Source organism: Nestor notabilis, unplaced genomic scaffold (genome assembly GCF_000696875.1).
Source record: "Nestor notabilis isolate BGI_N333 unplaced genomic scaffold, ASM69687v1 scaffold3668, whole genome shotgun sequence".
In the NCBI taxonomy this organism is placed as follows: Eukaryota; Metazoa; Chordata; class Aves; order Psittaciformes; family Psittacidae; genus Nestor; species Nestor notabilis.
In genome coordinates, this window is record NW_009940395.1 from 4676 (window position 1) to 19085 (window position 14410).

At 35.0% G+C, this 14410-nt stretch overlaps 1 protein-coding gene across 1 annotated transcript in view; it reads right to left on the reverse strand.

Moving 5' to 3' along the window:
* Positions 1–984: 984 nt before the first annotated feature.
* The window catches only part of TNFRSF19 (tumor necrosis factor receptor superfamily, member 19), a 42287-nt gene continuing 28861 nt past the window's right edge, over positions 985–14410 (reverse strand). The window contains exons 5-8 of the mRNA XM_010020312.1: positions 5749–5913; positions 4385–4510; positions 3498–3600; positions 985–1389 (exon numbers count right to left, since the gene is read on the reverse strand). Of these exons, the coding sequence (XP_010018614.1) occupies positions 996–1389; positions 3498–3600; positions 4385–4510; positions 5749–5913 (788 nt within the window). The 3' untranslated portion in view covers positions 985–995. The remainder of the gene's footprint in view (positions 1390–3497; positions 3601–4384; positions 4511–5748; positions 5914–14410) is intronic.

Genomic DNA, 14410 nt, shown 5'->3' on the forward strand with positions numbered 1-14410 from the left:
ACCAAATTAAAAAGGATCAAAAGAAGGCAGTTTTATTTCTGCACATGACCCAAAATTTTCACAATTACTGATAGCGTAATTTTCTTAATTAAGTTTGGTGGATTATTAATATTAGTGGCAACTGCTTCTGTTCCTGCCTCTGTGTATACGCACAGGAGACTATTTCAGCTTTCCAGCCACAGACTGCATAACCCTTGAATAACAATACCAGTACACATGCCATGATTTAGGATCCTTTTACAGTTTAGTTTCTTGTTCCAAGTTACTTCCAATAGTAGAAAATGCCATTTTAAAAATACAGAGCACAGCTAATATTCAAAAAGATACAATGATGGAGCAGTAGCAGTCACTGTTATGTGCTAGAAAGGATTCTTTATAACTTGTTTTCATTCTGACCTTGGACCTGCATTTTCTCTGAGCTTTTATAGCTGAAATTATATTTTATGGACAAGCTTCTAGAATGTTTTCTCTCATGACATGGGAATATGAATGGCACTAAAAAGCATTAGAGATTCTCTCTTCTGTTTATGTTACTGCTGTAGTAATTTCACACAGAAGATAAATATTTTTTGATGAACACCTGCATGTCTTTTATGCTTTGTCTACAATGAGCAAAGACAAGTCTTCAGTTCTTCCCTCATAAGGACTAGCCTTACATAATAGGTCAGTTCTAAGGCTATTAAGCTGATCTTTTCCCCCTGAATTTCAATGAAAAAAACCCTCAACCTGATAAAAGCTGACTGGTGTACTTCACCCCTTTATTCTGGTTCATACTATCTCATTGATATTGTTTGAGTAATTACACCTTAAAATTCAATCAATGATTTAAAATGTGAAACTGTTGGATCTCTTGTAGAGTTTTATTTCAGTAATAGCTAGGTGTAACCTATGGAGAAACATAACCCTACAAGGTTTTACCATTCTATTCTTATCTAGCACTACATGTCTTAAGTACTCATTCTCACTCCTTTGTAGTTATGGATTTTACCTCTTTATCAGTCTGTAGAGTCATTTTCTGCTCCATTATGCTTTGTCTTTGGCTGGTTCTCAGCAGCCATTGCATTCTGAAGTGATGAAACTTCTATGCCTGTTCTATGTTTGGAGATTTCAAAGGACTTTGCAACATTTCCATCAAGAGACTTAGCTGAAATAAGTACTTCACTTAGTTCCTGGTCATTATCCAGCTCAACAGTGGCTGCATTTTCAGTCTCAGTACTGCAAGATTTTGTAGATCCTCCAGCCAGTTCTGAATATGATTCACAGAAAGAAATGCTGTCACAACAAGCTGAGTTTTGCATAAGAGGCCAAGCATCTGGAATGTCTCCACAGGTAGAGTGTGAAAGAGATCCAAGGAAGGTAGGAATCATTTCTCCAACAGAATCAGAAGCTCTGCAAAAGGATATAAGACACATGGTTTCAAAAGCATTCCAGAAAATATTGTCAGTATTGTAATTATTGTCATTAGTAAATATAGGTATTTCACGAGAAGTTTATCAGGGTCATATTATGTTAATGCTCTCGAGGCATCCTGTACAAACAAGTTCTTTTGAAAAAATACAGTTTGTTCCTTGTTCGTAAATGAAGAAAGCTCTAGAGAACACTACTTAAGGTAAAGAGGATGCCTAGAGTCCTTCATACTGTGAATTCAGGGTTCTAGAACACATGAACTACAGTTGGGGTTCTTAGAACAGAAACAAGATAAAAAATACTACAGCGGTGTTCAGATACAAAGGCTGTTGCAAAAAGGAACTTATTTGTTCTCAATGCATGGCAGGTGGTAAGACAAGATATAACAGGCTTAAACTGCAGCAAGAAAGATGTTTGGGAAGACTGTGGAATCTCCAACACTAGGGTTTTTCTCAAAGAAAACAAACCCCAAGCCCTTCAGACTAAACAAATATCTAATGGAGTAAAAGAAGTAAAGTGGATTCAGACAGGGAGAAGGCAATGGACAACGAGACTGCTTGAAACTCCTTCTGTCTGTATGATTTCACACTTAATGTGCCTTCACTTTAGACTTTTCAGTTTGTTCTGTCTAGCCTTAAAAATGTGAAAAAGTTTTTCTCCTACTCTCTTTCATGTGGAAAGGACATAGTATTAAAGGAGGGCAAGGATTTTTAATCCTCATAAGGGTTAGTTTTAGTTTACTTGGAAGAAAGTGGAAGTAGAAACTCAGTATTATCTATCTCAAGTATATTTAAAGTGCATGATGATACTGACATATTTGAGTGCACTGTACATGCCTATCTCTGTTGAAAGCCCATTAATGTTTTTTACAGTAGTGTACTAAAATAAGTAGTAATATACTAACACGTTTTACTTCCAAAAACTGCCTACAGATTTATAAAACTGTAAAGACTACATGAAGTCTGATACACAGTAATAATTTATGACATAACTTATCCCACATTAACAATGCCTATAACTGATTTTAAATCGCCTTACTCATTTCCAAAACAATGCTTTAATAGCTTTGATATACACACAAAGCGTTTTCATAGATGAGGCCAAAAGTCAGGACATCACACCACAATTGAAGGAAATACATTATTCTGGCAAAGGAAATTGGAGCAAACTCCATTTCTACTGGGAGGAACTATGGGATCTTTGATGTCCACATACCATGGATATAATATTAACTTTTAAAGCCTTAACCAAAAGATCCCTCACAAAGTACACAACTCTCAATTTGTCAGCCTCAGTGGTATAAAAGGATGACTCAAGTTTACTGATATTTAAACAAGTTTTTATAGAAAATTTAAGTATTTTGTATCTTGTACTTAGGTCACCGACTCACTTTGCACAAACAATACCTATGAAGAAGCTGCCTCTACTTTTTTAGTTACATTTGGCCATAAGAACAAAACAGCTGGAGACCAATTTAAACCTTATATGGAAAACTATTCTAGCTAAAAGAAATAAATACATCCTGTGTTAAAATCTGTAACCAGGAAACTCTGGATGACACCATAAATTTTATATATTTAGCTCATGGCACTGCTGTAGAAATAACTACTCTACTACTGTATTTATATTCAGCTGTTCAGGAGAAAATAAATGTTAAGTCTGGTAGAAATTCAGAAATATTTCAAATCTCACAGTCAGTAGGGGTTCATATAAAAAGAAAATCTTCATGGCACTTCTAAACTGCACCTTAATCCCCCCAGATTCACAAGTTTATGCAGCACCTTGACAGCCTATAGCAGAAGAGGGAATCATCAAAGCCTCTAAGGTACCACACAGTAGTAGGAAGACTATCTGTTTGTGAAAGGTGTCACTTCTTCTTCAGAGAAGCTGATACATTAAGTCAGCATTTGTAAAGTAATGCTTAAAATCAATTTTTCACCATAAGCCTGTTTTTGCACTAAAGGGGAGGATATGGCTACTGTTCATCAAAATCCCGCATTCCACTCCAAACAGCCATTGCATCTGTACAAATATTAATGACTGCATAAAAAATATTTAAAGTTGAATAGACATTTATAAAACTAAATTACCTTTCATTAAGCGTAGTCTGTGAGTGGAAAGCACAACTGTGACTGCTGTGCTCCATGCTACAGGTTTCATCACAGCACAGTGATGGAATCAAGTGAACTGGTCCTAAGGAATGAAAATTATTTAACAATGTTGAAAGTGTTACAGCTCTATGTACTCCTAGTCTCTGTCCTCTCTCAAACTTGATTATTATTTTACCAGTTACTTTAAAATATACGGGTTGAGGAATGAGATTTCTTATTGCAAAAAATGAGTTCTTTAATTTATTGCTTTAAAATCACATTAAAGTCAAGCCCTTCCTCCAGCAGTAATATAGACGCCAGCCATGAGTATCTACTTTTTAAATTAATTTGTATTTCAGTTGGATACATATGAGAGGAACTACCACATCTCTGAGTTAACATATTAAAGTTTATTTATGTGTTAAATTATGTAGTTATTAATGTCATAAATGCATCTTTTCTGGTACAACTTCATAAAATATCTATGATTTGAATTGTTCAGGTTGTTAATGTCCTTCAGCATTCATATCATGTTCTTAGATACTCTCTGGTAAATCCTTGAGACTAATTTAAGACTCAAAGCCACATGCAGTGCTATTTTGATCAGAAAGAAATGAGATAGACATGTAAAGCTTGGGGTGTTGTGTTTTTTTTCTTTTGCGTTTTTTTATTTTTTTAAGTGAATTGGAATGAAAACAGGAAAAAAATCATAAGCAAATAGTTAGATAGAAATTCTATCCGCTTATTGAGAAATTAGCTTAGGTCAAAGGTTAGTTTGACTATATTAGTTCTGTAGTTAAGGTTCAGTGTCACAGCTCTAGTGTTAGATATATGTTAGATAAACATTCATCATGTTATAAAGTCACCTTTTAGTAGACATAACATACCACATGTCTGTGATGTGCTTCTCTGGCACTGGCAACATGTTCTGTGCTCATATTCATTTAGGCGTGGTCTATCAAAACATGACAATTCGGAGCCATTGTAGTGAATGTCTTGTGATCTCAGAGACCCTTTGGACAAAATGAATAAAAACATATATTTAGTAAATGATACCCTTTTCCCTGTTCAGAGCCTCCTATCTTAATAGAATGTGTAAATGTCACATTAAACAGTATTTCTATACATCTTCCAACTGAAAGACCCACAGTGATCATGCTGTTTCATATAATGCAAACCACTGAATTTACAACAAACCCTAGAACAGCCGGTTCAACTACAGACACTTCTAGGAAGATATCTGCTCTTATTTTGATAATTTAAGAGTATATCTGTTACATTTTCTCAGTGGTTAACAATTCTTAGTGATTCCCATCTGAAATTTTCCACATTCAGCTTTCAGCCACTGGGATTTCTTTTATGCTCTCTTAAAGAGCTTTATATTAACAGCAGACTTCCTTTAATCTGCATAATTGTAGGCCAAGGCAAACAAGTTACTTCAATAACTGAAGTTTTAATTCACTATGTCTGAATGTCTCAAAACTTATGTTGTAAAACCTCTTCTAAGTTAGGAACAAGTCTTACAATGCCTCTCTCAATCTCTTTTTATTGTGCTGTAAGCAGTGGTTTAAATCTTGTTTGATATCCACAGTTCATTAGATGCTATAAACATTTTAATAGAAGATTTAAAAAATGATAAATGGGAATTAGAGTGCTTTTGACTTTTCTGTTTCCTATTTTAAATTAACGGGCAGAAAAATGTTCATTATAAACAAAGCGAATTCATTGATGAGCTGTTAGGGATTTTTTTTTTTTTTTTTTTAATTTACAAATCTAACTGGCTTAGGCATTTGATTCATCTTGTATATGTCCATAAAAGCAAAATTGTTAAAGACAAATCTGCAATATAGCCCAGCCGCGTTCATTATCTTGATGAGCTGTGTTTCACAATAGAATGTGATGCACAGATCCTCCAAGCTGCTATTTCCACATTGGCATTGCAACTCTATAATGATGTACCAGCTTGGAGCCCAAATGGTCCAAATATATCTGTGCAGCATCTAACAGAGTGTGGCAAGGAATTAATGCAATTGGACTATTTCTGGACGTCTGCACAACATTTTCTCAGCAGAAGCTGGAAGATCCACACTGAATTGGCAAACTCGTATGGAGCCTTGGGCTTTTGCCAGCTTGTTCATCTCAGTGTTAACCTTGCTTGAATGCTGTAGAATTTATTTACCTACTTAGAGCTGCCCAACTAATACCAGTTTATATAAATATTAGAAAGAAACAGTATTAACTTGAAACTCACAGCTTGGTTTCTTCTCCATAAACTGCCTCTTACAATAGATAACACAAAGAATAAGGAGAGCTAAGAGCACAGTTGCAAGGGCACTGCATATAACAGCTGCTAGTGCAGTGTCTCGAGGACTGGAAGCAGTTGAAGGGATCTTCACAAGATTTACTTTGGTGGTACCTGAAACATAATTAAAGAATATTTAAGGTGAACTGCAAACATTTCAGGAATATAGTTAAATAGTTATAATAAATGCAAGTCTGGAAAACAGAAGAGGTTTGTATCACAAAAAAAGGATGTTCCATGTGCTAATGTATAAACATTAGTTGCATATATAATTAGATAAAACTATCAGCAACTAAAAATATCTTTCAAAAAATATATTGCAAAATGAATTATGATGAGTGCAGACACACACAAACACATTTTGACTGTCCGTGAGAATGGAATTAGACCTTCACCATGAAAACCAAGACCTCAATTTTTAATGTCAGATGATTTTAATATGGAGAACATTTCTTAGTGTATCTCCGAGAACGCTGCCCACTAGAGGGAGTCAAAAATACATAAACTTCCCCTAAAAAGGGAAACTTTCTGAGAAATGAGACCCCCCTCGCAGTCCAAATGCTGCCAAAGATATTATTTTGCTTGGTTGTGTACGTCATGACACCATGGTCATTTCTAAGATCAAATTCAGGATTTCAAGTGTATTATCTTTTTTTATTCAGTGATCGTTTTTTAATACAGATAATACCTCTAGTAAAAATTCACACGACTGACTTCATATTCACAAAAGTAAAGACTTAAGCAATTTTTCTAGCTTTGACAAACATTGTGTGGAAAATGAAAAATCTTTTTAAAGTATCAAAGTTAAACTACAGCTATTTAAACTATCTCAAATTACAGATGGTCTTTTAAAACAAGTTCTTTTTTAACAACTTATGAATTTTGATAGCTCATCTATTTCCATATACTTTGAAGTCCACATCAATTCAATATTTTATGAGAAAAAAGAACAAAAAATGGAGTATTTCTGTGACAGCAAATTTTTAAAAACCCACAAACCATATTTTATTAACTTATAAAAATAAGATAAATTGCCTATTTATGCCAGGAAATCTTTGGTTAAAACCTGAAGACTATAATTTCCCCAAAAATGGTCCATGTAGTCAGAAATTTAAATTAGGTGGTGAATGTCTGACAGAGTATACTAAAATCACTAATTAAATTGCACATACATATAATTGTTTGATATCTTAAGTGCAATATCATAACAGCAGGAAAGAACTTTCTAGCTTAGTGCAATAAATGGAATTGTATTACTCAGGAATATTTTTCTGAAATTATTATGGTATTTCCTCTACACGCATCAAACGTGGGCACCAAAGAGTTTAGAGTCTCACGTTGCTTTATTATAATGGCCAGATTGCCAAAGAGCTAGATATTTTGAAAATAAACTTCATTCTGTCCAATTCTGAGTCTTCAGAGCTCTTAGCACCAAAGAAAATATTAACTTCTAGGAAATAAAAAAATACAAAATTTTAAAAAAAGACGCCTGACATATTAAAGAAGAACAGTTTCTATGGATTATAATATTATGTAGTTGCTGGTAGGTGGCAGAATACAAAATAATGTAGAGGTCAGATCATGGCTGTTATTCAGAAGAAAGAATATTTAGCTGTTAATTTCCTAATTCAATGTGAAAAGATACAAGTGTTACTGCATTTACACCTGCTCAAATATTTCTATTTACCTTTGATTTATACTATCATTTTCCAGGGTCACATCAAAATTGCGAAGAAGAAATTATAGCAGATTTTTTTATGACCGCTTAACTTGCCAACTTGGACAGAGTCCAACAAAAAGTCCACAAAAATGATTGAAGATCTAGAGCCTCTCTCCTATGAAATAAGTCAGAGAGCTGGGACTGCTCCGTGTAGAGTAAAGAAGGCTCAGGAGAGCATTCAATGTATATAAATCCTTGAAGGGAGGATGCATAGAGGACAGAGCCAGGCTCTTTTTAGTGGACCAGAGGTAATGAGGCACAAACCTAACCACAGAAGATTCCCTCTGAACATCAAGAAACACTTTTTAAATTGTGAAGTTAACCAATTACTGGTACAGATTGACGAGAGTGGTTGTGAGATGCTTGGAAGCCATCTGGACATAGTCCTGAGCAACCAGTTCTATGTGAGCCTGCTTGACCAGAGGGAGTGAACTAGATGATCTCCATAGGTCCCTTCTTACCTCAACCGTTCATCAATTCTGAGTTATTACAATAGAGCAGATCTCAAAAGTCAATAAAGAGGCTGAATTCTATATGAACTAGACATACATTTTGAAACTGTGTCCTTGTACTGAAATATTACCATTTTCATTATCATAGCAGATAGTCCATTATTTGTGTTCCAGATAACAGACTAAAATTCCAGTTCAGGATTTCAGGTACTTTTCCTCTAAAATAATTATTACCTGTCCTTCTCTTTATGTTCTTTGCTAATTCCTGTTACTCACAGAGCTAAGTTCTATGACCTCTTTTCCAGATCTTCGTTGTTACTTAAAAGGAAAAGCAACCAGTGTCATAATCTTTTTTGTCACAATTTGAATGCATTTGGCAGGAGCATTGCAATCTTCTACAGAGAAAACTTTTCACTTAGTTCTAGGATTCTTGCAGCTGTAGTTTTAAGTTCATAGTTTTAACAGACTGCAGAAATTTCTGCATGGTATGCAAAGTTCCAGGACATAAATCTGTGAGAAGCAGTAAAACTATACGAAAAAAAGCTGTCTATACAGCAATGCATGGTGGCTTTGGTGTGAAAATCAAGGACTGTGCTTTGATATCAGGTTTTCAATTTTAGTCAACTGCCTGATCCAGTCTTTAGAAGGTTAAAGACAGGCTGGACAAGTATTTACAAACAATGCAATAAAAAACTGATCAGAACATCTTCAAATATTTTTTGTATCAATAGACCTACTTGTATCAATGTACCTACCTAAAAGCACTAAACAGTTTTTAGTAATTAGGCCTTCATAATTAGGAGAAAAAATAATTGTAAATTTTGAAAGCAAAAATAGAACAATAGTTCTGGAGGTGAAGCTGTTACATTTTTGTCATTCATTTGCTCACAAAATATATCTATTTACAAGTATAATTACATATTCTGGGAAATTACAAGTGATATACATTTCTTTAGTGCCCATCAGCAATACCCAAACTAGAAATACAGGCTTTGCTTTTAAACAGGGATGGCAAAAGTTTAAATTTATTTTAGCCATTTAGTTATTTAATATTTCTTTTATTTGGTTGACTTTTTTTTTTTTTCCTTGAGAAAGCAATTATCTGTTCCTGAGAATGCCTACCACTCATCTTCACCTTCAAAGAACTTTTTGGAATAGCTACTCTGAGCAGTCCATTGTAGTGTAGCTCTAATTATAATGATAGTGATCTTCCCTGCAGAGACCAACATTTCAGAAGTGGATTGCTATTGTAGAAGTGGCCCGTTGGGCATTGCTGAACTCTGCTTTCAGTGTCACTCAGATATGTATGCATTTTCATAAACTCTCTCTTTCTTTTCAGGCTCACAAACTTAACGGTCCCATTTCAGAAAACCAAGGAGGTACATTTTAAACTCACACTTACATCTATTAAATGATTACATGATTAAATTTAAATATATAACTAAGCACTTTGAGAATTGGACGTGATCCTTCATGAAGGAGGGAGGCAGTGCACACTGGTTTATGACTCTGGAAAGCATGTGCATATTATGCATCACAAAAAATATATGTTATTTAAGAACTAGATGTCCTTTTCTAAGTTCCAACACATTCTGGAAATGTGCTAGCTAGCACTAAAGAAGAATTACCAAGCTATCATCTCCTACATAATTTTGAGCAGTAAGCCTAAATACACATTCTTAATTAACCAATAGTACATTGTAATGTCAGTACATGCAAATGTGTGGTTCTTAAAAGGAAGTTAAGTTTCTGTTAATCCAAGATAGCAGTAACTCAGCTAACATGGAACATATGAATCCCAGCTGTATCACTGTAACTTTTGCCAATAAACAGAATAGTTGAATTTTCAGCCCATTATACCAAACAACTAGAGACAGGACAAAATGGAAAAAGACTTCCTTTATTGCTTATTTCATGTTTATTTTCTCAGATTATTTTTTTTTTTTTTCAGAACCATGATTAGTTACAGTCACTACTGGAATCAGCGTTCCTAAAATAAAGCTTTCTGTGGCAGATTAACCATGTGAAAATAGAATTTGTAGCATTTTAAAGTGTCTTCCATGGATTTAATAAATAATAAAAGAATAATATAATAATTACCAAAGTTGAGGAGGATAAAATGTGGAATATTATGTTTGGGTTTTCTTTCTTACCGTGTCAAGTCAATGCTAACCTAAAGAGGTTCAATAAAACAAAGCTAAGCAAAACTGCACTTAGACAGCAATAACATGGTAACATTGGACAGAGTGCCACCTTTTGCAATCAGGATTGAAAAACAAAGATACAAAAGTAAATTCAAATGCTGTTAATTCCTGGAATATGGGTTTGCTGGTGAAGAGAGGGGGAAGGAGCATTTGCTTATTGTAAAAAGTCCTTGCCTGTTACCTTTACGTTGATTGACCCGAGACAGTAGTATCAACCTTAATTTGACAAGAATTAAGGTCTTAGACATACCCTCAAGTTACAATAATTTAACCAGTTACTGCCTGTCAGCTGCATTGCAGTGGTTAATCTGTATGCGTGCTCTTGATAATGCAAGGCGATGTGACTTATCTTGAAACTGCTTCATATTGAAAGAAGTTTAAAAGATGTTTATGTTCACTTACAAGTAAAAAGGCAGCACCTCTACCTAGTCCCCAGTAAGCAAAATAATGTATTATGTTTAAACATGATGTGTGTATATAACTCAGAAAGTCAGCAGATTGCCTCTCTTCTCCTGATCTTTCAAGTAGGAGGTAAGAAACTTTATTAAACATTACTGCTGGAGACTGTGGTAAACACTGGAGAAAAAGAGTCTCCCAACATCTGTAACAGGACAGCCATTTGCGTGCATGGCCTACACCCAAAAGTTCATCATGTCAAACCACATTTTTTCAAATGTGTTCCAAGTGCTGACTTTAAAGCCTTTAGTTTCCAAGTTAGTGCCCTACAACTTTTTTGTTTCATTTTACTGGTTTTGTTATTCTTTTAATAAATAAAGCCCTAGGGAAGAAAATGACTATTCAAGTATTTATCCATTGTTTGGAAATGCTGAGAAATGTGCTTATAAATTAAAATCTTTGGAATTTGATTTATTCATTTCCAAGACCATTTCTCTTGCACTGCATATTTTCACAAACTCCTACTGCTGACTGCCTTTTATGTTTAAAATGTTAGAACAATTACACTCTGTATATGAATTTAAAATATATATGAGCTCCACAGTACCGGATACACAGCACTATGCAAGTCATAGTCAACCTCTGCAACACGGGTTTTTTTAGTAATTAAAAGATGTAAATTCTTGGTACTACCATGGTCATCTAAACTGAACTGATATATGGGCACAAAAGTGACACTGTTTTATACATATAACTTTTACCTTTGAGAGCTGTCTAGACTTTTAAAAATACTACTACATGAGCATAGAGCCTCAGATCACTGGTACCCTCAAATAACCTGCAGAAAATCAGAGTAAGCAAAAAATCAGAGGAAGTGGGATAAGATCTGTGTCGCTGCTGAACTACATATTCCCCCCAGCCCTCAACATAACATAACTGGTTATTAATGTGAATAAGACAGCATGTTTCTCCTCTATAAATCAGAAATACTCAGCATGGTCTGGTGGAACAAACTATATACTGCTGTTAATATGACTTCGGTGGTGCCAGCAATTACCCTGCTGACTTCTGCTTTTAGCAGCTTGCTTTACACCTCTGACAGCTGAGGGTGTCTACTATCTGGTTTGCAGAAAATGCAATTTCTTTCTCAGGTTTTTTCATGTATTAAATCAGGATCACAAAATTTGTGTCAGAACACGTGAGATTGCTAGATACAGCAGAAAACCTACTTCCTTCTTCACTTCTAACTCATGCTTTTAACTGAGCTATTTTCCAAACATGTTTTGTGAAAAAGAACATAGTATTTTAGAATAGTCTCTTCAAATCCAACTATAGAAAGTAACCATCCCACCCAGGCTATGAAAGTTGCTTTGTCATTTCAACAGATGATGAAAATAGAAACTATCTGTTCTGTACTCTATATGTTAAGTCCCACTTTATCTTTGCAGAATAAAAGCAACTTGGTGCAGTGTTTGAGTCAATTAAGACTGTTTATGGCAGTTATTGTTTGCATACACACACTATTACTCCCAGTTCCAAAACACTTATACAAGGCATTACCCACACAAGCAGAAGAGTTTGTGTTGCCTGAATACACACCATTTTCAAGTGGGTAACTACTGCCATTACCTGTTTTGTAAAAGAGGAGAGGAAGACCATATACCCTTTAGAATCTAATCGTATATTCACTAGTTAAATGACAATGACATGTATGTAAATATAAGAATAAGCATGCCTAAAGGTTGTTTTTTAATCGACAGTAACCCATTTTCATTAATCAAAAGCATAGTTGTACATTGTGAAACCCATGCATAGTGGGTACAGATCTGCTCTAAAAGGTTCAAACAAGATCCTATAGTTGCATTGATGAGCTTGTAGGTTGGTGCACGGATTGGTTTTGAGTATGGATTGAAACATGACAGCATGGTAGGCTTCATCCTGTAACTGTGACTGAGAGTGGCAGAGTTGCTATGACACGTTATGCCCTCACCTGAGCAGGGAACACTCATGCAGGTTCACATTGCTGGCACACAAATGCACTTGCCACATACACTCACAATCAATCACTGAAATCAATACATTATTATATATACATTATATAAATCACAATAAAGTAGGAAGTGAATTGTAAATCAGTCATAAAAGAGTTGTCTCCCTCTGATTCAATAAGAAGTAATTTCTAACAAACACTTCACTTTCTACCCCAACTATTTCCCTGTGTCCTGGTTCAGCTATGGTAAAACCGAGGGAGTAGAGCAAAAGCTTGCATGACAACTACAAGCTTGTGTCCTATATTTGTTAATACAAACTTTGATAAACATCACTAACAGTCTGTGCTGTACATTTTCAAGAGCAATGGTTTTCTCTTGTTTTAAAAATGTTTTGTAAAGATAATAACAGTACTCAGCTTTCTCACTTCTGTCTGCAAACTGGACACTTGTCTTCTCATCAGAATCACAGGGTATCTTGTCCTAATTTTCAGTCACAAAGTTTTTCTAACTTTAAACAATACAGGTTGTATATTCAAATAGAAATGTATGAGTGATGCATTACAAAACCTACCATATTTGAATAACAAATTATGTGCAGGGTCATTTGCTTATCTTGCTTAAAAGGGAAGGTTTTGAATTGGCCCAAGCAACCTATCTAGTCGAGGAAATTACATGTTACAGCAGCCATAAAAATTCAGGTAAAATTTTAGCACTCCTCCCTTGTTGCTTTCTGGTCTACAATTAAAATACAAAATAACCGGGTAAGGAAATGAAATCCTGACGGTTAGAGACATCTCTGCTCTTCAAAATCTCTGTCATATACTTCCATTTTTTGTTACTGAATATTAAAAAAACCAAAAAAAACTAAGGAGTTTCTTCCAGTTATTAGAAATTCCATGCAGAGAGAGCTTACTTCTAAGATGTGGCTAATAAAAAATCATTAATAAAAAGATCTGGGAATACATGTGTTTGTGCACACGCATTCTGACACTGGCAGGATTTCTTATACTAAATTTTAAAAATATTTTTTCTGAATTGAGCAAATATGAGAAATGAAAAAAAAAAAAAAGTCCCACAACTTTCAGATAAGTTTTTGAGTCTGAAAAATCAATGGACATATAAAATTGATGCCACTATATTTTAGTATCCATCTTGAAGAGTGACAAAAGATTTGGCCATTTGGCACAGGTCTTAAGTTTGTGAAAGTTAAGCCCTAAAAATCTGTAATTGTAAATCCAGGGTCTCTATCTGGGAAACTAGAGGCCTGTATTAGGTTACATACTTCCTACAGAGTGTGAAGAACAAGCTAAACACAGACTAGAATCCGAAATATCTGTCACACTGAGTAACATGGTGCCTAAACTCACCATCCTCACCCTGGTGAGATGTAGAAATCTGGAAAATTATACTAAATTTGTTCTTCCCATAAATTACTCAAAAGTGGCAGAGAGGAGCTTCCATCTTCTCTTGAAACTCTCCTGAGAACAAAAACTTATGATCTTGTTTTAAAATTGAGAGTGGAGAAATCATGAGCATGGCTTGTAACACCTTTCAGATGCAACTCTTAAAAGGGGAAGTAATGATGGGGTTTCTGCCTTTTGCTTAAGAGGCCTTTGCCAAGAAGCATGAGACGGAGGTTCAAGTGCCTCCTTTGCCACCTGCGTGGAGATTGTTTTAGCCACTAGGCTACCAGATAAACTTGGTAAATCTTATTTCTCCTCTCCAGTTAAATTTGCTGAGTGGCAAAGCTCCAGCAGAAGTATTAAGGACCCCTTTGTGCATAGCCAACAGTCACATGAAATGCAGAATGCAACAAGGCTTGCCCACCACTTTTTTCCTGTTTATGAT